At 36.4% G+C, this 21,110-nt stretch overlaps 5 protein-coding genes, 1 long non-coding RNA gene and 1 pseudogene across 8 annotated transcripts; 2 read left to right on the top strand and 5 right to left on the bottom strand.

The window, feature by feature from the left end:
• Window positions 1–72: 72 nt before the first annotated feature.
• On the top strand, window positions 73–416 carry LOC139195835 (uncharacterized). Of its 2 annotated transcripts, none has more exons than XR_011580881.1 (2): window positions 73–203; window positions 294–416. It is a non-coding gene; the product is annotated as an uncharacterized lncRNA (long non-coding RNA). The 2 variants fall into 2 exon arrangements; XR_011580882.1 differs by having other exon boundaries at window positions 299–416.
• Window positions 417–711: 295 nt separating this feature from the next.
• LOC139195833 (cysteine-rich receptor-like protein kinase 10) lies at window positions 712–2,912 on the bottom strand. The gene is made up of 6 exons (XM_070821549.1): window positions 2,586–2,912; window positions 2,373–2,485; window positions 2,027–2,237; window positions 1,678–1,918; window positions 1,381–1,534; window positions 712–1,275 (listed from the first exon to the last, which is right to left on the bottom strand). The coding sequence occupies exons 1-6, from the start codon at window positions 2,782–2,784 to the stop codon at window positions 1,219–1,221; spliced, it is 975 nt and encodes a 324-aa protein (XP_070677650.1). The 5' UTR covers window positions 2,785–2,912; the 3' UTR covers window positions 712–1,218.
• Window positions 2,913–3,098: 186 nt separating this feature from the next.
• On the bottom strand, window positions 3,099–3,947 carry LOC139187479 (putative cysteine-rich receptor-like protein kinase 9). Its single transcript, XM_070821982.1, has one exon. It carries the CDS (start codon window positions 3,945–3,947, stop codon window positions 3,099–3,101), a length of 849 nt encoding a protein of 282 aa, XP_070678083.1.
• Window positions 3,948–5,108: 1,161 nt separating this feature from the next.
• LOC139196292 (cysteine-rich repeat secretory protein 38-like) lies at window positions 5,109–7,061 on the bottom strand (annotated as a pseudogene).
• A 199-nt stretch (window positions 7,062–7,260) lies between these two features.
• On the top strand, window positions 7,261–10,098 carry LOC103434547 (probable UDP-3-O-acylglucosamine N-acyltransferase 2, mitochondrial). 2 transcript variants are annotated; one of them, XM_029103285.2, is made up of 10 exons: window positions 7,261–7,759; window positions 7,855–8,062; window positions 8,154–8,230; window positions 8,372–8,421; window positions 8,717–8,781; window positions 8,906–8,957; window positions 9,035–9,105; window positions 9,247–9,313; window positions 9,535–9,606; window positions 9,759–10,098. In XM_029103285.2, exons 1-10 carry the CDS (start codon window positions 7,498–7,500, stop codon window positions 9,834–9,836), a joined length of 1,002 nt encoding a protein of 333 aa, XP_028959118.2. In that variant the 5' UTR covers window positions 7,261–7,497; the 3' UTR covers window positions 9,837–10,098. The 2 variants fall into 2 exon arrangements, with proteins under 2 accessions (XP_028959118.2, XP_028959120.2); XM_029103287.2 differs by lacking the exons at window positions 9,035–9,105; window positions 9,247–9,313.
• A 57-nt stretch (window positions 10,099–10,155) lies between these two features.
• Window positions 10,156–10,737, bottom strand: LOC114825042 (protein NDR1-like). The gene has a single exon (XM_029103288.2). It carries the CDS (start codon window positions 10,735–10,737, stop codon window positions 10,156–10,158), a length of 582 nt encoding a protein of 193 aa, XP_028959121.1.
• Window positions 10,738–11,634: 897 nt separating this feature from the next.
• Window positions 11,635–12,502, bottom strand: LOC103434545 (NDR1/HIN1-like protein 10). The gene has a single exon (XM_008372910.4). It carries the CDS (start codon window positions 12,458–12,460, stop codon window positions 11,777–11,779), a length of 684 nt encoding a protein of 227 aa, XP_008371132.3. The 5' UTR covers window positions 12,461–12,502; the 3' UTR covers window positions 11,635–11,776.
• Window positions 12,503–21,110: the final 8,608 nt, after the last annotated feature.

Genomic DNA, 21,110 nt, shown 5'->3' on the forward strand with positions numbered 1-21,110 from the left:
ACGGGCAGCAAGTTTTCAAAAAAATAAAAAAATAAACGGGCAGCAGTGCGCGCTTTCCCTCCTCGGACCTCAGTTAATGGCAAGCGCTCTTAGAAGACTTGCAGCTGCATTCTGCTACCCGTCACATCTCCAATTCGTCCGAAGCTTGTCTCCGTTGCGCTTTGGAAATAGTCACCGTTCCTTCGTGTCTTCGGCTTTGTCTGGTATGCCCCGAACCTGCTTGTGAAAATGTCTCTTAGACAGCACCTATTTTGTCATTAACTGCCATTTCTGCACTTGCTCTGTATTTCAAGATCAGAGGACTGTCCTCCAACTGGTCATCCGGAATTCCGACAATAGAGAGAGAACGAGAGGGAGTGAGATGTAGCTGAGCTGAGCTGTTGAAGGCGTACTAGTTATTAAAATTCTTTTTATTATTTATCCTAGTATTAATTAAAGTTTGTATAATTTTTTTTTTTTTTGGGAAACCTAAAGTTTGTATAATTAATCCTACATAAAGATACCAGAAAATTAGAACATCGATCCCTAAATGGGCCACAATGTAGCAATGGTTCTTTTGAGTAAACACTGTTTTATAATACCCTCCAAAATAAAGGGCTTAAAGGAGAAAATATGGACGGAATTATTCTCCAAAATAAAAGGTTAAAGAGGACAATATGAACGGAATTAATAGAGTTACAAAAAATGATCATTGTTACAGATTGTAACAAGTTATAGGACCAATATTCTAATTAACTTGAAACATATAAGTATGTAATATAACATCACTCAAGTCATACTGGTAGTAATATACAGTATATGTTATTAAAAATTCTGGAGATTCGAGATTAGGGAGTGCATGGTAACTAACATTTACCCTATAAAAATGACAAGGTGAAAGAAAAGCTGTAAAGATTATAGAATTGTCTCTAGTGCAGTAAAGTGCCTTTAACGGAAGTGCTTCCAATGATATTAACCTTATTGTCATCGGTCTCAACGAGGAACATCGATAGAAATCGTCAAACCATTGGCTGAGCAATCTTGAGCTCGCACTTGATCATGGTGATCAACATATCTCCCTGTAAAGAAGGCTGGTTTCTCAGGTCTGGAAAGACAAATAGTTTCAGTTTTTAACATATGAACAACTGATGACATGGTCGGCCTGTTGTTTGCATCCTCTTGAACACACAATAATCCAATGTGGATGTACCTCAAAAATTCATTTGGACTGCATGAATCTTATAACAAGGGATCCATCAACTCCAAACCTTTCGTTTCATTCCATAATTGCCAAGCCTGCAATCAATATCTCTCAAGGATGTAAGTCCTCCTCCAGTTTTGATAGCTACATTAATTAAGCTCACGAATATTTTGTATAAGTATTCCAAGTAAAGAACTTACATAACCTATAAGAGTAGGCCCACAATTAGTGCGATGAAAGCCTAAAAAGTTCCTTCTCCCCGTTATGATCTCAAGCAGAAGTACTCCGAAGCTGAAGACATCCGATTTTACTGAATACAATCCTTCCATAGCATATTCTGGAGCCATGTAACCACTAATTGCAGGACCAAAATGGTTGACATATATAAGAGTTTAAATAACAAACATATACTATTCTGTTATCTATTTATAGATAGAGGTAAGTACATAAGTTGAAACAAATAATTGGAAGATGTATTTATATAAGTTGAAACTTACTAAGTGCCAACAATTCTTTTGGTATTTCCTTCAGTTTGATCATCAACTCCAAACATTCTAGCCATCCCAAAATCTGATATTTTCGGGTTCATATTGTTGTCTAATAAAATGTTGCTAACTTTCAAATCACGATGTATAACTCTAAGCCTCGAATCTTCATGGAGATACAAAATTCCTCGAGCAATTCCTCCGATTATCATGGTGCGGCTCAACCAATCTAGTTGTTCTCGTTTTTTATGTTCTGTAAATTTATCAAGTTCAAGTAGTACTTTATGAAGTTAGGAACTACAAAGTATTATATTTACTGACACAAACATATATGTATATTCATCAAATGATGTTCACATACCAAATAGAAAATAATCAAGGCTTTTGTTGGGCACACATTCATAAACAAGTAAGGTTTCTTCTCCTTCCAAGCAAAAACCTAAAAGCCTGACAAGATTTCTGTGTTGAAGCTTGGCTACCAATACAACCTCATTCTTAAATTCTTGTACACCTTGTCCGGAGCTTTTTGACAACCTCTTTACTGCTATTTCTTGTCCATTAATAAGCATTCCCTGTGATAAGATATATAGGTACTTTAGTTTATCCAACAATTTTGTTGTGATCTAAGCAATTTATATATACTATACAATGTTGTATTAGTAGAATGACTCATGAACTAATGCATTATATATTTGTTGGGTTATTACCTTAAAAACTGCACCGAATCCACCTTCGCCTAACTTGTTATCTTCGGAAAACTTATTTGTGGCAGTTTCGAGAGTTCCCAAATCAAATTGCAAGGACTCAGCCGTCCTCATATCTTTTGCATTGCAAAGAAGGTTATGATCATATGCCAGACACATCAAAATAAATTCAAAATTTTCAGTTCTAACTTTTGGGTTTCATTTGTTTTCCCTTACCTTGCCGTTTGCCATTTTCTTGTTGTAGAGCCTCATCGTTCTTCTTTCTTTCTCTTCTGCCCGGGAGGCAGTAGCCCAATGCTACAAGGACCAGAGAGACAACTAGAAGAGAAATGACAACACTCACGAGAACAATGATAGTTATAGAGAAGTGTTTCTTTCTCCCTGCAGTAAGAACAATATTGAATTTTCTTGTCATAAAGCTCTTTTTGTACTTTTAAACTCGCAATTTCCATCGATTAATTTAGTTAGTTGAACATGGAAAAATACAAATGATAGTTTTCTCATACCTTTCTTCTTCTTCATTCATCAAAACAAAAACAATTAATATGTCATGTTTGTTTTCTGAATACTGTATTCTTCCCCTTTATAATATACTTTTTCTTATCCACTAATTATCTATCTAATGGCCGATAAGATCATAGGTCCTATGTATATCTAAATCTTGATTTAAAAATATAAAAAAAAATGAATTAACGGGAGAACTGTTATTAGTATTCTTATCATTAAACACTACAACTGATGGCGTAAATCTTTTTTACGTGCACAAGGTACTTTACCTATAGGTAATCGCAAATTTGGTAGTAGAGTACTCGGAGGAGGAAGAGCCTCTGGCGTGGGAGGATGCTGTGCGTGGGTCCAATTGATGGCGTAAAAGAGGGTATTATCCAACCGAATACTACAACTGGGATATAGGACTTGTCTCCCTCGGAATTCGGATTGAACTAATATTTTTTCTGCAGCTCTTGCTAGACACCGTTTGCAATTTGAAGCGGAGATGTCTTGCGTGCACTGCGCAAGGCTGTACACCGTCTCATTTGACCCTTTAACTTTGGCTTCTTTGGTTGCAAAGTACTTGCTGTTATTGGCAGCCTCAGTGGTTAGCTCATGCACACTAGTTGCCAATACCTGGCTATATCCGCTTGGTTCTTTTTCAGTAGACCCGTAGAATTGGCCATGGGAAGACGACTCGTTCATGGAGAAAACTAATTTCTTATTTGAGTAGCGTACCATGCACTCGTCGTTCCATATCATAGCATCTGTTCCATCAAGGCAGAGTTGTACTGCCTCCAGGTTTGCGAAGGTCATGCACTCTCTGCAAACGTCGGTAGAGACATCACCGCGACATAGAAACATCCCATAGGCCTGTTCAGTTGTGCTTCGGCCAGCGGTGGTAGTGTAAAAGCCGGTGTCAGTATGTGTGGCGTTCAAGGAAAGGGATTGGAGAAGCTGAACGAGATTATATGGGTAGCTATCGGGGTTCGATTCGACTGCTTCGGCGAGGGTGGAAGTGGTATTGTCTGGGCAGGCGACGGACCAACAAAGTGCTTCCCTACTGTCACTACTAGTGATCAAACTCATGAGAAACAGAAAAAGGATCGTAGACATATTCCTCGTCGTCTCCCCCTTCTCTTAATTCCAGATGTTGATCATATATTTTTAAGTTTAACAATTAGTGATTATTTGAGGTAATTAGATGGCAATTGCAGATTTGCAGGCATGGCTCGCTGACCCTCGAGTCAACCATACTGTGTGATTCATGAGAAAACATGCAAGGGGAGCAACAAAGTCAAACGTAGCACAAGATTAGCTTTGGCTTCCGGATGCATCGAAATGCATGAAAGGGATTCGGATTTCCTCCTCCTAATTCATTAAATTCATCAATCCGAATTACTAAAATTTGATTCAACGATTAAATTTATTATAATTTTTAAAATAAATCTTTATTTATAACTGTTTGATCAAATTTCAATACTCAGAATTCTCAAATTTTGAATTAAAATGAAGGAATTCGGAAAGTATACCTTTCCGAAATGTATGTGCTAATTACAGTGCGATTAAGCATCAATGTCGGTCAGTGTGAATAGTCACAATTTTTTAGGAAAGTGAAAAGCAGGCCGTGCTTTGGTGGGGTAGGGCTGCAGTTCGGTTTTTATCCTATCCGGCGTTTCCATCAATTTTGACGCAGCGTCTTAGAAATTGATTCTTTGGATTTGGAACTTTAAATATGATTTGAATTATAAAATCAAATGGTAGGTGGATGAGGAGGAGGAGGAGGAGGAGGACGAGGAGCCCTTAAGTGCGGGTGCCGGTAATGATGTCACGTTTTGAAGGTAAAGTAGGTATGTATCTGCATAATATGAATGATATGTCTCACTTTTAGGTATGTTAAGAAATAAATAAAAATAAATATGTAAGTTTATATTTTGAGTGAGATAATAACAATGAGTGACCATGTTCCAGGTGCACCAAAAAATTGTGAGGATGTGAAGGTAAAAGAGTTTTACATTGGAGCAGGTTGACCCATGTGTGAAGTCTAAGGGTCATACGTGCTCCACATCACCCAATTCGTGTTCTCCACGTTTTTGGCTTGAAAATTTGTCAAGCGTATGGAGATGTGAAGGTAAAAGAGTTACCACATCAATAAAAAGAAAAATCATGCAAAAATTTATAAGAGGTTAGACTACTCTCCATATTGTCAATTAGTTTTATAATGAAATCTCAACTTTATTAAAAAATTACTCAGACGTTATTTCCAACACAATTATCAGGCTAAGAGGAGTAAACAATAACTATTTCTGCTAATAACATCAGCCAAATTTGAATGTTAGTAATTTAAACATGATTTGAATTAGAAAATCAATCAGTACCTTTAGGCGGAGGCGGAGGAGGAAGAGCCCCAAGTGCAGGCACAGTATGGCTAGACATGCTGACACAACCGTAAAGATTGTGATCCACCATCCTCTACCTGAACAACCATGCATCTGCAGTTAATTTATAACGTTGTAGCGTCAAAATAGACACACTTTAAAAGTGCTCACCAACACCTGTGTTGTTATTTGGAGAGCCAGAAACAGAAGCTTCAGTTGCAACATTATACAAGGCATACAACTCGTATCTCAGTTAGCAACTCCGGTGCAGAAGCCGTGCAACAATGGAGAAATAAAACTCTCTCAAAACGTCTTCTATGGTGCCGAAGGCATTTGTCACAGTCATCTCCAGATAAATTTCTGGTGCACTGCACAAGAGCATATATCACTCTATCTTCAAATTGTACATCTCCAGTAGCATACATTTTTGCTGAAACATTATACGCCGCTAGCTTCACAAGCTCACCCAGATTCTCCTTCACAACATACTCAAACTTTTTTGGGTCTGAAATAGTTTTCTTGTTAGCCAAGGCAATCTTGTCTGCCACATGGAACTCACCCTGGAACTTCACATCGGGGTAGAGCAGTTGGCACGTTTCCTCCCACACAACTGATTCTGTTCAGTTGGGACAAATCCTCACAATGTCTAAATGCGCGGCAGTTGTGACGTATTCGTAACATAATCGAGGCACATTAAAGTTCATAAACTATATCTGGCTCATTTCCAGCGGAAGTATTGTACAGCTTGGAAAGAGAAGCATTGAAGGCAATGAATTGAGCAGGTTGTGGAGGTTTTTCTGAAACGTACTATTTTCGACTTAGACTTCACAAACAATCAAATAATAGTAACATATGCTTTGGATTTTGTGGGTTTTTATTTATTTATGTACATATAACATTAGCATGTCCCATAGGCCACACAACTAGAATTAAACTTCATTGCCTAGCCTACTCTTTATGTATACAAATCAAATTGAAATTATGAGATTCATTTTCATTCAATTCCGTCGTAAAAGAAATTCATAAATTCAACATCTATCCTCATTGAAAAAACTTTGAATTTCAGAAAAGTTGGTAGCTTACATTTAAAAAATAGTTCGGCTTTTAAATACACCCAACATTTTGAAAGAATTTTTTACAACATACTATGTGGTTATTAGATCTTATTTAATTTCATCATGAAGTTAGTCATTGTGGACAATTTTAGTTTGGCACCCTAATATGTTTCAAATACAGTAAACTATTAGAATTTTAAGATACTTCCCAATTTCAATCCAAATTATTTCCGAATTTTGAATGTCAAATTTCATTCAATTGCAACAAATTTGAAAATTTTCACCTTAAACTTAGGTCAGAACTGGTTGAAATCGAAATTTTCAATCCAACTTACACTTGTACTAAGTAAGGGTGAATAATTGTTATTTTGTGGTGCAAATCTTGGGGTGTGGATTGTCGGCCGTTTCTGGTTTTCACCTTTGGACCTCTACTATTTGAGCCCTTGTGGAAGATATGTTTGTAGGTTAAAACCGTCTCATGTTTATTACCTTTATGTACTATTTGTAATTGCTACAGAGAATAACCTTTACTCATGGCGGACGGCAGTTCCCATGCTTTGCAATTGCTAAATTTGTGTGGATGGCGTCGCCCCTTTGTCCTCCTCCTTCTGATCACATTTCAATCTCGATTGGTGATTGGGGTCTCTTCACTGGTGTTTTTGTTACCCATACCCGTCTCCAAGGAAACAACATTGCACACCTCCTAGCACGCCATGCTCTTCACATGAGTCGGCCACCTGCTCCTGGTTTAAGGAGCCCCCCGATTTCATTCTAGTTTTGTCTCGTTGGAACATAATTGATGGCGACTTTGTACTGCCGGCCCTTGATGTAACTGACTTCTTTTGCATCTATAATATCACTGCCGTTGCTCTCAAAAAAACAAAAACAAAACAAAACAAAACAAAAAAAAGGTGACGTCTTATTTCTGTATGTTGATCCTTATATAATTTTTCGTTAAGATTTTATTTTATGAAATTTATCTGCTTTCTAACCCAAAAAATAAAGGAAAACTAATGAAAATAGCTTGAAAATTTTGAATTTTAACAATAAGGACAAAATAAAAGGTAAAGTGAATAATATTATAATTGATTTTTTAGTGTAAAAATATGATTTTTCGTTAAAGTGAAGTAACCGGAGTTTTTCATTAAAGTTCCCAAAAAAAAATAATAATAATCTTTAGGTTTGGGCTTTCAAGCCCAAGACCTAATGTTGGTCCAACCCAAATCTAGGCGGACGAAAATGCCCTCCATTACAAAAGCCCTTCCGGTCAAACACGGTGGATACTCTGGTTCAAATACAAACCGGCATCAAGGCGTGCTTTCCCTCCTCGGACCTCAGTTAATGGCAAGCGCTCTCAGAAGACTTGCAGCTGCATTCTACTGCTGGCCACATCTCCAATTCTTTCGAAGCTTGTCTCCGTTGCGCTTTGGAAATGGTTACCGTTCCTTCGTGTCTTCGGTTTCCTCTGGTATGCCCCGAACCTGCTTGTGAAAATGTCTCTTAGACAACACCTATATTGTCACTAACTGCCATTTCTGCACTTGCTCTGTATTTCAAGATCAGAGGACGGTGCTCCAACTGGTCATCCAGATTTCGGACAATGGAAGAACGGAGGCGGGTTTTTCCACAAGTCTGCCTGCATTGACCCAACAGTTTTCATAGAGTTTGGTGCTGTTGTTCATTCAAAATCCGTTGTCGGCGAACATGTTTGTATTGGTTCTGGAGCTGTTATTGGACCTTCGGTTACAGTTGGGCAATCAACAAAAATTGGGTACTGATCAAATTTTTAACTTGACATTGCCTTGTTAATCTTTTCGCTTACTTGATTTTTGATAGAGTAACCACGGTCATAATCTCTGCAGCTACAATGTTGCACTTAGTAATTGCAGCATAGGAGATTCGTGCATAATCCACAATGGTGTATGCATCGGTCAAGATGGTAGGGCCGCTTCTTGTAGGCTTTGACTCATTTGGGAATATTGATATGGATCAATCAGCTTAGTTATGATTTGATGTAAATAGTGTTTGATGTGTGGCGATGGAAAATCTGATGTTTGGTGGGATGTTTGTTTAACTACAGGATTCGGATTTATGGTGGATGAGCATGGGAATATGTTAAAGAAGCCTCAAGTTAGTGATGCTTTTATGTACTTGAATTGAAGTCCTTTTGTTTTCTTCCTCTTTCTCTGTGTTTTTGAATATTTTTCTCTGATAATGTTTGAATGCAATCACGATACATTAGTTCTTTAGGATCAACATATTCAATTTCATAGTAGTTTGTTGCATTGCATTATAGAGGCAAGAGTGTCTTCATATATGTGACTTGTATGACGATAAGAGGTTATTTATGCATTTGCATCCAACTGTAGAAATTGAAGCATCTTATTGTATGTATTTCTTGTTTTTTTTTTTCCTCATCCTCAAGATGCTGAATGCTAGGATTGGAAACCACGTGGAGATTGGTGCAAATACGTGCGTTGACAGGGGCAGGTTAGAAATAGAGCCCTGGATATCAACTGATTTCAGATGCATGGTTGTATTTTTCTGAATAATGTTGTAGTTGGATTCTGTTAAAGTTTGAATAATAATTTATAACATTGTTTGGTTTATGCAGTTGGAGAGATACCGTTGTAGGGGATCATTCAAAGATAGACAATTTAGTTCAGGTTAACTTTTGCTTTTTAAGTTCTTGGTAATTTTCTGGAATATAGTATACAATTATCCATTTGCTTGTTTCTTGTAGATTGGCCATAATGTAGTTATTGGGAAGAATTGCATACTTTGTGGACTAGTTGGGATTGCAGGCTCAGTGACGTATGTTCTTTTTATGTCCCCTCTGTATTTTTCTAATTTAGAAAGCCCACCATAACTTGATTCACTTTCACTTCAACAACTTAGCAGATGATTCAGAAGATCTACCAAATCTGATCGCTGTCCTTTTTTTTCCTATTGTAGGATAGGAGACTATGTAACTATGGGAGGGAGGGTAGCAGTTCGTGACCATGTATCCATTGTATCAAAGGTATTTTCTTACATACAATGGCCCAATCTAATAGTAGCCAAAATTAGTCATTGCTTGTCACTTGTTAAAGAAGGCGGTACAGGATTTTTATATCATTTGAGTTTTGAAGTTTGATGTTACTTCCTTTTTAGTTTTTCTTCTGATATTTTATTCTTTTTTGTGCTCTCACATTTTTTCATTGATTACAAATGTTGCTGAAAATAATTACATGGACTTTGCAGGTACGGCTTGCTGGTATGAGCTGTGTCACGAAAGATATTACAGAACCTGGAGATTATGGTGGCTTCCCTGCTGTAAGTATCATGTTGTACTTTTCTTATGAAAAATGAGAGTAACAAGAAAAATTGTTTTCATATATTGTGTACCCAAAATAATGGAGCTGGAACTGTGGGTGATTGTTGGATGTTTGGGATATATAAACGACATAATTCTGGTTGTGTTTTAGGTTCCAGCCCATCAATGGCGAAGACAAGTTACAAACTACAGTCGGACATCAAAACAGCGGAACCCTGGGAATCATTAGAAAGGAAAATCAGGTGCACTCTTATGTTATTAAACATTGAAACTGAAATTATGGGCAGAATTTTGGTTCAGTTTGCGCCAGCTCTCCTATTAATATTAAGGCATATGTCAAGAACTTGTTCTTAATTCTACTGTTGTGTTGTTATTTATGACTCTAAAAGGGCATTAGAGGTATGTATCATTACAACTGTGCAGGTCATTTGCTAAATTGTTGAATTGTGTGATCTACTACAATAAAAATTGGAACAATTACCAGTATATAATTACAAGCAACAATATGAAAGTAAGGCAAGCCATATTGTAAATTTACAAGAAAACATCTAACCTAGTAATCGTCGGCTATTGCTCCTTCTCCATTTCTTGGAAGCATGGCTTAGCTTAACTTTCTTCTTCTTACCAGAAATCTTACCATCTGAACCGATAGGTAATTTACCGTGCAAATCAAGCCCATGATGCTTACTCTTCACTCCCCATGTTTTATATTGAACCCGAGTTAGTAAAGCCACCTTCAATTCTGCAGTTGCATTCAATATGGAATTGCGAAAAGTTTTCCAAACTCGTGGGTTGACATCAACATAATCAATCACTTGACGGGTTTTACCTTTTCCTTGCCGAAAAGCAGGTATGTGTTTCTCCCCAACACTATCGGACCCATACAAGAACGTTAAAACTGCCTCATCATAGTAAATGCTAGAGTCTTTGTTAGGATTTTCAATTTGAAGGTCATATGTGAGAGAGCCATTGTGTCCCCCGCCCCCTAAATCAGATTCTGGGATGGTAATATCCACGATGGTATACTGAGGGTCCTTTGGACGTAAGGCCACCCATAAACAGAGGGCTAGGAGTCCCAAGAAAGCTAGAACTTGCATAGCCCAGCAATTGAAAGTCTTTGCTTCGCACATTTCTCCGTCTGAGGATTAGATTCACTTCAAAGTTTTAAATGAGTTGGGTTGCACTAGTTGTTTATATGAGGATTCATATGGAGGAGGAGAAAAGTAGGAGTATCAGAGGGTCCTTGTAATCCAAGTTACAAGAGGTATGTTCTTTTCTTCTTGACGTTGAAGGATAAAGTCTGATACATCTGTAGGTCAGGAATTGTAAATTAGGCAACTTGGAATCCTTGGAGGAGAAGGAACATGATTTGGGTAAGCTCTTCTCATTCCTTACTTGTGTAGGAGTCTACCCAATTCGGACCCGTTTTATGATCGTGATTCTGTTGAATATCTTGATTATCCCCTAAATTCCCTTGGATCCGATTTGAAGACGAATCAAATGGTATCGTAAGCTTCATTAAGGTAGTGTTTATGCTTTGAGGATGCACAAATCATATGTAACATATATGAGTTTGAAAACAAAATATGTCTTTTCTTGCATCCAAATAGCGCATATTAGTGTTTATTGCTAAGCCAATATGTTTAGCACAAATATTGTACATGATCATCTTTTAGTACAAAAGTTTTGCATGATTTGGAGATAGAAGTTGAAGATTTTTGCAACTTTTTTCTGTCCAAAAGATTTATTTTCGTTTTTTACATTCGAGAAAACATGAAAAGCATGTCGAAAAGTGTGAGAGAATGTCAGCAATCTTTGTATTTGGACTTTTTTTACCTCTTTGCGTGATCCGTGGCATATTTTTACTCAAAAAACAAGTGTCATTTGAAGAAGTGAAAAGTCTAAATGCAAAGGTTTGTGCAAATTGCTAACTACACTACCAATTTTTGAGGTTTTAATTTGTTTTCACAATTTCTTTTAAAGTAAAACTATAACGGTTTTATTAGAACATTAAGAAACAGTACAAATTTCAAGAACATCTTGCATTAAAAAGATTTGCACCACAAATTCAATAATTTGAACCAATTAATGTAGAAAGATTGCACAACAAATGAAATAAATCACAACAAATGAAATAAACGAATTAAAAAAAAAAAAATATGTCCCAACTCAGGTGAAATACACAGGGCATCTCCTATCTTTAGAAATGGGCAAGATCAAGCCGTCCTGGCCCACATCAACATCACAGTTGGCGTGCATCCGATGACGCCTGCTATCCCACGCGTGGATCCTAAATCTAATCGTAGCCGTAAATTCTAGACGAAACACGACCGTTCCTTTTTTACGATCATTCGTGAACTCCATCCAACGCTGGTTATTCACCGTTAAGGTGGCCCCCTGAAACGACCCCATCACGATCGTCGTATTCTTTGGGCCCTGATAAAACGGGTCCAGTAAACCCGTGATTGACCCAACCCGTTGGTCCCTATAATACACCGTCGCGTCCATCGAATCATAATATATACCTATATTATGGTTCGCGTTACGGGCCGTGGCATTGAACATTATCCCCGCATTTGCGAACCCGGTTTCTTGACCCAAACCCGGAACTGAAAATGCATGGATGTGAAATCTAGGTCGGTGGGGACGTAGGCTGAGCCATAGTATGAACGTTATCATGCCAAGGATGAGGAGGAGGCTTAAGAAAATGGTGCATATGAGCTTGGAGACCCGGGTGGTGAGGCTTTCGCGGACGCGGTGGGCGTAGTACCGGGCGGTGTGTTGACGCCTCATGGGCCGTTGTTGCTCTGGGGTGGTGGAGTACTGGATCGGCAACCGGTCGGAGTTGTACATATTCTGGGAGAAAAGAATGCGTGGGAGGAGGGTTTTGGTGAGCAGGACAGAAGTGTTGGTTAATGGAGTTGGTTTTATATAAGTTGTGAAGTGAAGGGACGTTAAAGCATTTTGGTCTTTTTGCATGCAGAAAGAAAAGAATATTAACAACAGTGTATCAATAGGTTTTGCATATTCATGCTCATTGTATACGAAAGAATAAATGTTTTTAAGGATTCTGGAAAGTATATAACGAATTTCCAAAAAGAAGAGAATCCTGTGAGCTGGGGATCCGAAATGTCTATTTGCTTCATTCATGAACATGGCACTAATTGTTAGAATCCTTTAATTATTCATCGTAGTATTAATCAAAGTCTGAATAATTAATCAAATATATAAGGTGTGATTGTGACGGTATCATCGGATACCTACTTTACATACATGTTACAAGTTATGACATTGTTTAGGCCTGAAATTCAGATTTTCGGCTGAATTGAAGTCAGCCCAGAAAGGTTACTGCAAGTCTTGACCCTCCATTTGACCAAGTCCGGGATGAAGTAGAACTGTCTTGAGATCAAGATCGGTTTCCGATGAGGTTCAAGTCATTTATCAAAGGATTAGGATTGGATTTTTAGATAACGGTTGAATTTATCACTTAACTAGATTCAGAATCTTAATGCAAATGAAACTCAGTGGTGATTAGTTTTGATGAAGGAAATTGTGAAGATAATTCTGTATGTTTGAAGAATATGCTGAAGAATTGGAATATTATCATAATTCTACAACTCGGCAGACTTCATCATCACGAAATTCAACACACTAACAAACGCTCTACATAAAACCTTCTCATACCTTGAGAAAAATACTAATTGCTCTACTGACCTGCCAACACATATTCAATTGGTTAAACATCACTAAGTTGACAAATCGACAACATATTTAATTCGGTTGAACATCACTGGAGCCGTAGAATTAGCTTGGTCTAGGAGTTTCTTCAGTTTGGTTAAACAACACTTACTTCTTGTTCGACTAGTTATCTATCCTAAATTTTGGTCTAGGAGTTTCTTCAGTTTGGTTAAACAACACTTACTTCGTGGTTGACTTGTTATCTATCCTAAATTTAAGCCAGCGAAGAGTCTTTGATTCTTTTAGCGAAAAGTCTTTGAATCTTTTACAGTAAGAGGCCACTTCATTAGCTTTCTCAACAAAGTGAGGTGTTATCCAAGTTACACTATATTCGGGACATTGAACACCAACCGTTATTGGCCTTCTTAGCAAAAGGCATAAATGTGTCTTCAAGTTATAGAACCCAAGGCTGAGAGTGTTTCTTCCTCGATCGAAATTGCTCAGTGCAAAAAGCGACAACGCAGTTCGTCACCATACCATGCACTGCATCCATTTTACTCGTCCAACCCCAGTAGCAAGTTGGCACGCCTACATCAACAATCATCCTCAAAAAGATATAGTTAGCTTATAAATTGCTTCGACTTAGTCTGAGTAATTTTTGAGTCAACATTTTGACACGCCATGTAGGACCAAAGTACTAAAATTGCAAAGTTTCGAAGTTCAAATTATTTAGCAGCATGCATATCTAGTACAACTGCAGGCGTTGCAGAATTTAAATAGAAAAACATATCAATTTCCCATGCTGAGCAAGAGTTTATTGTACCCCCACAAAAGAGGGAAGTAGAAAATGGTATCCCGCTCCCACTTGCAGAGCATCTTCGCCGTCCACATCAAGGGGATGGAAAAGTACTTGCAACAAGAAACAGAGAGCTTAGTACATACTGCTCATCCAGCCTTGATATGCAGTTAAACTTAATTAATTAATTTAAAACCCTAAAGCCCACACAGACACGGAATCACAGATATGATGGATCCAGATGCGTCGGTTGGCATGACGACAGTGCTTTCTCGTCGCGACTTGTACTCGATGGAGGTTCAAGCTTAGCCACCTCGAGACAGCCCCTCGCAATTGGCGTTGCACGTTAATTCATTTGCATGCAATAATACAAATGACTCGCACAAACAGACACAGTACGGATGTCTGGAGTGTCACAGCGTCACAATGTGGTGGCGCTGAAGGGGGGAGGGGGGCTACCTTCTCGCTATATGCTCATTCTACATGCTGATGTGTCGTTATCAATATTTTCCATCAAAACAGCTTAATTTGTCAAGTCTCTGTAATTAGAAGTCGAGCCCTTTATGCAAAGAGATTCTCATTTTTTTCAAAAGATAGGGATTAAGTGTGGGATCCAATCCACATCAAACTTCAACGATCCGAACCGTCTATTTTGTAAGTCTCGATTCATAGATCATCCTTACAAAAATTTAATTCAATCCAAAACCATTTACATATTTAATTATCAAGATAACAATTTATTGTTTCTTATATAACAAAGTATTCGTTAATTTCTTTGAACCCAATTAGATGTTTTAAATATTTCTGATTTGGCTAATATTTTGCAAGAATGATCTATGAGGTGCAACTTGAAAAATAGATGATTCAGATCGTTAAAATTGTGGACCCCACAACTAATCTTCATTTTTACAAAAAAAATAATATGAGAATCCCTTTCCTTAAGGGTGCGTTTGGTACGCAGACGGGACGGAACAGGACGGGACGGGACGGAACGAAGGTGTAATTTTTGAAAAAGACATGGGGTATATTTGTCTTAAAATGGTAAAACATTGTGTTCCACAGACGTGAAACAAACCCGTTTCAGGGGGGGGGAGGTGGGACGCAAAAACATCCAAAATCTGTCCCGTGGAACAGCGCGTTCCACCCATTTTTGGCGCAACAAACGCGGGACGGAACGCCTCGTCCCGTTCCGTCCCACGTACCAAACGCACCCTAAAGGCTTCCTATATATACACCTTTTTTAGCTCTAGCTTACGTTAACGTCCCCCCAAAATAGATTACATGTGATGGAAACGGTGAAACTTGGAGGATATGATCGATTAAGCAATGTCCTTAGACTGTTGAGCACAATGTTGTGTAAAATATATGTTGATTCTTTGACAATATCGACTCATTACAATTGTCCAAGAGAAGTTACCACTTTTTTTATGGATGTAACTTCAGACATATCCTATTCAGTTAATTGAATAAATAAATAATCGCTTAGTACTACAGTCTAATGATTTTTCTCTTCACTTGTAAGTGAGATATCTTAGGTTTGAATCTCGAGAATGAAAAGTTCACAACCAATTTGTCCCCCCCCCCAAGTCATAGTTAGTGTGTGTATATCGTTGTATTCAAAAAATTGATTTCGTTCACTTATTAATTCAGTGATATATATACACACATTATAGTAGTGCGTGTATCAATATACTAATATTATGATGTATCTTTCTACATAATTAGGTTCACATCCTTCTTTTTGTTACTCCATTGATTAAAATCCTATTCATTATCAATTTTTGATCAAGGTCCTTAGGTATTAATAACATCATTAATTATTTGAATAATAAAATATTTTATTTTTAAATATATTTCTTTAATGTTAAAAATGTTACAATTAGTATATTTATATTTATGGCTAAATTTTTTTATCATATAATTTTATTTTTAGTTTGTACCTATTTTTAATTTGCAATTTTTTTTAATATGTACCAATTTTCTTTTCATTTTTAATTTGTACTCATATATTAGTTTCTTTTTGTGCCCATTTTTTTTAAGTTTTATTTGTGTTTGTACCCATGTGTATACCGTCACGTGACATTGTATATTTAATCAATAATAGAAAAATTACATATGGTATATTTATGTTTTATGCGTAAACTTTGTATCATATATTTATATTTTTAGTTTGTACCCACTTTTAATTTGCAACATTTTTTTTTAAATTTGTTGTATTTTCTTTTTAGTTTTATTTTGTACCCATGTACTAATTTCTTTTAGCGCCTATATTTTTAAAAATTCATTCGTATTCATAAATTTTAATCTTTTATTTGTACCCTAATTTATTTCTAATGTACCCATTCTTCTTTATTAATGTACTTATCCATTTATTCAATCAAAATCACTGGCGAAGCTACGGCAGAGCAAGGAGGGGCGGCCGCCCCTCCGGTCGTCGGAATTCAACACTGAGAACAAGAATCCGCCCCTCTGCAATCGCTGCTTTTGTGCTTGAAGAGCACCAGGAAATAATCAGAAAACCACAAATTCTGAGGAGCAGGAATTTGAAGCCCTGAAAACGACGACTTACAAAGGAGATTTGGTTGCCTATCTTCTCCGATTAGGAGGAAAACCAGAAGATGAGGGCGTTAATATTGCAAGGGAAACACGATCGTCTTTTGCTTTTGACTTTTTAGCCAAAATTGGTACTGTATTTGTTGTGATATCAAAACTGCCGCTGGACCTAATACCCGGCCCATTAGGTACTACACCATAATGCTCAATCATAAAAAATGATCCCGATCAAAGATTTGATATATTAACTAGTAGCATAGTCACACATAAAAGATAACATCATCAACAATTTTTACAACCTTTGTTTTTTCTTTTTGTCTTCATTCTCTTGTTTATGTCACTTAATTTTTATTACTTCATTGAATGCAAACGCAAATGCAAATGTTAGAAAAAAAACAAAAGAAAACTAATGAAAAGAGCTTGAAAACTTTGAGTTTTAACGATAAGGACAAAATAAAGGGTAAGGTGAATAGTACCAGGATTGACTTTTTAGTGTAAAAATGTAGTTTTTCGTTAAAATGAACAAATACCGAGAGATTTTTGTTAAAGTTCCCAAAAAACGAATTATTGAAAGGTAGAAAATGACACTGTGAATATTATTTCCCATATATTAGAGAAAAATAATATGAAGACTGAGAGGTGCTAAGACTACAAATTAGTGCATAAGCTTCTTACATTGGATTTAGTGTTACCAGTTACAACTGATTCGGTGGAGATAGTGTATTCGCCCCTTTGCACGACAATTCCTGGCTTCGCCACTGATCAAAATGTTTGAATTTTTTTATTGTAACCGTTTCTAATAGTGTTATAATGAGGGATTTTAAATTTATAGGATTATAAATCTCATAAAATATCAAATAATTAATGTCAAAACTATAAAAATATTAATATTAATAGTAATATAATAAGGTGTACAAAGTCAAGGGACCTTGATCAAACTTTGAATAATATTAAGGTTTTAATCAAAGAATGTTAAGGATTATGGACCGCATCCAAAATATCCCTAATTACAAACATTGTGAAAATTGTGGGAGTATGATTCTCTCCCCTCCAATTGTCTTCCCCTTCCCTCCCCTCTTTTCTTTTTGTATTTTTCTCTCTATAAACAAGTCCACACAAGATGTTGATATGGCTTAATCGTGACTATTCAAATAGAAGATATTTGGAAAGAAGAGAATCCTACTCCAAAAATGTGTTACCATATTCATAGATATCCTAACAACATGTATTAAGAAAATGAGCTAGCTCTTGCATGTTTAATTAAGAGTAAGTAAAACCATTTACCATTTAACATAAGTGGTTAATCTAATCCACTACTCAGATATTTATTGATTTTAATCATGTGAATTATTCCTTTCGATTGATATCTGAAAGATGACCCAGCACATGATTTTACGTATTTTTATCGACATAGCACAGAAACAATATCACAAACATATATCTTACCCTACCTGTCACTAGAAATCGAACTGTTTACAGATCATATGGGATCCCACATTTATACCCTTTCTCTTTCAGTTTTATTGGAACTTTGTCACGGTCTCTGAATTTTTGTCCTTCTTATTGTCTGCATGCACATCTATTCCAAGTCGGTCCTATGGACATTTCTCTTTTTGTTCTGCCTCTTAATTACAACTTTTAACTTGTAAGTTCTCTTTTGTTGGATAGCATATGGTTAGTTGGTTCAAACTTTGATGAACAACCGAGATCGACCGAAGATTCCGATTAACTTCTAAGGACTCAGTCACTCAGGCCATGCACGTTCGTATGGAATGAGAGCGACGTAATAACTAGTAGAGTGGCCATCAGTCAACACGCCATAATTTGTCTGTTCCTTGGAGGCCAGGGCAAAAGATTGGGCCACGGTTTATCTTTTGACACCTTGCTCTATTGGATCACGTTTTCACAACTCTGCAGGCGTTGTAATTTCATTCCCCCATCCCTTGAGCAAAAGCGACTAATATGTAAAATAGCCTCTATATATATGTGATGGATATAACAATGCAAATGTAGTATCTAGATTCATGGAAATTTTTACATCATTGTTCAAAGTTCTTACAAATATATTGCTAGAAGAATTTAATTTGTTCAACGTCAGTTTATGACATCGTATATAGCAATTTTTTGATTAGGAACATTTGGAAGTCTCAACAAATACATTTGAATCAATAGCCTCAGTAGCTAATCTATAGCTTTGTTTTAGTAATGCCAGCACTTTCTTATTTAAATTTTTTGGCTTTCCTTCATTCTCATTTTGTAATGTTACACAGTAATCTAAATCATCTTTCTTTTAATTTACTTTTTTCAGATCAATCATGTTCAATTATTTGACATTATGACCTAACCATTTGGCCATGATTTGGAGCAATTAAGTTCCATGCCCTTTAGAGCAGCCAAAAAAGCTTGAAAGTAATTAAAATCTAAGCCACATCATTTTCAGATGAAACTTGTAATGTTAGTTAGTTCAGTCAACAAAAGCTAGGAGTGCAATTAAGACCAACAAAAATGCTTTGGTGAAATTGAAACCCCACCACATCCACACATATGTCATAATTTCATGATTACAATGCACCTTCCATGTAGCATTCCATAGCCAACCACCATACATATATATATATATATATATTGCATTATGCGGTATTACTAATTAATTATGACATCTCTGATGTCATGTTGAATTTTTAGAGAGATAGAATAGAGGTCCATTTCCAACAACATTAGTATTCTCTTCAACTTGGTAACTACCGCTTGCACAATCTACTAGGTGTGAAATTTTATCACAAAATGCCTCATTATTAGTTGGAGTAAGGTTATGATATTTAAATTCTTTCTACTTTATTTCTCTGGCCGATGTGGTGGGATATTCAACCACAATTGGAAATGAAGAGACTCGTATCTATTTTTTATTGGCTAAGATCCGCAAAAATTGACAGGTGGGGGAATTTCCACCTATCAGTATTTGCTGGCCTGGATGTCTGCATAAACAATATTATTTTGACACTGGAAATACCTTACGAATCTCTGATTGAGTGAGATACAAAAGAAATAATGAATTATAATATAACAGAAGCCATACAGAGAGAAACATTCTCCAGTGTCATGGTTTTTGATAACCGAGTAGATCGACACGTACTTTTCATATTCATTTGCATAGAAAAAGAACCGATCGGCTGATGAAGTTCAAACTTCAAAGTCATTACATTCATATATAGCCTGCTGTAAATGGAGGAGCAAACACAAAGCGGAAGACTACACAACACAATCAGCGGGGAAGCAACAAGTTACAGCTTTACGAATTACTTCATTTGAATGTCAGAATATGCCTTATCATATATATATGGAGCACTTTCGTAACAGAGATTTTGCTTTATTATAGGAAAACAAACATGACAATCTTATAAGACCTCTTATACATTTCACTGTTTTCCTCTTTTTGACTCCCAAATATGACAATCTTATACGGTATTTACAAGTTCCCACGAATTATATCGTCTCGATTTCATCAATAATGCAGTTGAAGGCCTGCAGGATATATAAATTTTTTATTGTTTGAATTTGTAAATGTTGATTTTTAATTCCTTTATGTATATTTTGAACAACCATTATTTGCATGGCTTAGATGAAATAAGGATATGTATGCCCTAAACACTCGTGATTCTGCACTTCTTGGCGACCATACACGTTAATTTGCACCTCATCCTGTTGTGGTCTCTACTTCGATATCCTTCCCTTTGGTTCTTTGTGCAAATCACAACCGTCAATATAGACAAAAGTGGATTCATCCTATGTTTGTTTTTTCCGACAGTGCCTGCATTGTCTGGAACTGTAAATAATTTAAGGTCGTCCTTCTCAAGTGTTAAAAGTTGTCACAAAGAACCAAAGGGAATTTAATCCTAGCTGTTATTGCCTAATAGCTTGCTTCCTCAAGAATCAAAAGTCACTTTGCACCTCAAAATTGAAGATGCATGCGTTACGCACATAATTTTGATCCATAAATTCAAAGATAAACTTACCTACATACGTCTGTATATAATTTCATGATACTAAGAATGACACCTCGTTACAAAGAAATTCTTCTCATATCTTTGAAGCATGCTCAATTTTGATTTTATTTAAAGCTACAAGCCTACAATCACCAATAACGGAAATCGCATGTTCCATCTCAACTGCTACACGTTGGTGTGAAAATCAACTAATTTTAAAGCTTCATTACAAAGTTTATAGAAAACAGTGAGGATCAAATTTAGCTGGTGGGGAATTCATCTAGAATAATAATAGAACCTGTCATGTTGTATTGGATTTTATATATGGTTTAATGAAATTGTGGTTACTTATGGTTCTAGTTTAGCACTAAAAGACAAAATAAAACAACAAAAATAACCTTATTCGATAGACTAGATCAAATGATAAGTGACTATAATTTATTTGAACTATAGATATAAAAGAACGAGATAAATATTAAAATAGGCTTATTTT

Source organism: Malus domestica, chromosome 05 (assembly GCF_042453785.1).
Source record: "Malus domestica chromosome 05, GDT2T_hap1".
Lineage (NCBI taxonomy): Eukaryota > Viridiplantae > Streptophyta > Magnoliopsida > Rosales > Rosaceae > Malus > Malus domestica.

Excerpts from the sequence above, each read along its gene's own strand:
- LOC103434547 (XM_029103285.2), top strand. The coding sequence starts at position 7,498 with ATGTTGGTCCAACCCAAATCTAGGCGGACGAAAATGCCCTCCATTACA. Across the intron at positions 9,106-9,246 it reads GGGATTGCAGGCTCAGTGAC|GATAGGAGACTATGTAACTA; the intron begins GTATGTTCTTTT and ends TTCCTATTGTAG. Across the intron at positions 9,607-9,758 it reads ATTATGGTGGCTTCCCTGCT|GTTCCAGCCCATCAATGGCG; the intron begins GTAAGTATCATG and ends GTTGTGTTTTAG.
- LOC139187479 (XM_070821982.1), bottom strand. The coding sequence starts at position 3,947 with ATGAGTTTGATCACTAGTAGTGACAGTAGGGAAGCACTTTGTTGGTCC.
- LOC114825042 (XM_029103288.2), bottom strand. The coding sequence starts at position 10,737 with ATGTGCGAAGCAAAGACTTTCAATTGCTGGGCTATGCAAGTTCTAGCT.
- LOC139195833 (XM_070821549.1), bottom strand. The coding sequence starts at position 2,784 with ATGACAAGAAAATTCAATATTGTTCTTACTGCAGGGAGAAAGAAACAC. Across the intron at positions 2,238-2,372 it reads GATTCGGTGCAGTTTTTAAG|GGAATGCTTATTAATGGACA; the intron begins GTAATAACCCAA and ends ATCTTATCACAG. Across the intron at positions 1,919-2,026 it reads CCTTGATTATTTTCTATTTG|AACATAAAAAACGAGAACAA; the intron begins GTATGTGAACAT and ends ATAAATTTACAG.
- LOC103434545 (XM_008372910.4), bottom strand. The coding sequence starts at position 12,460 with ATGTACAACTCCGACCGGTTGCCGATCCAGTACTCCACCACCCCAGAG.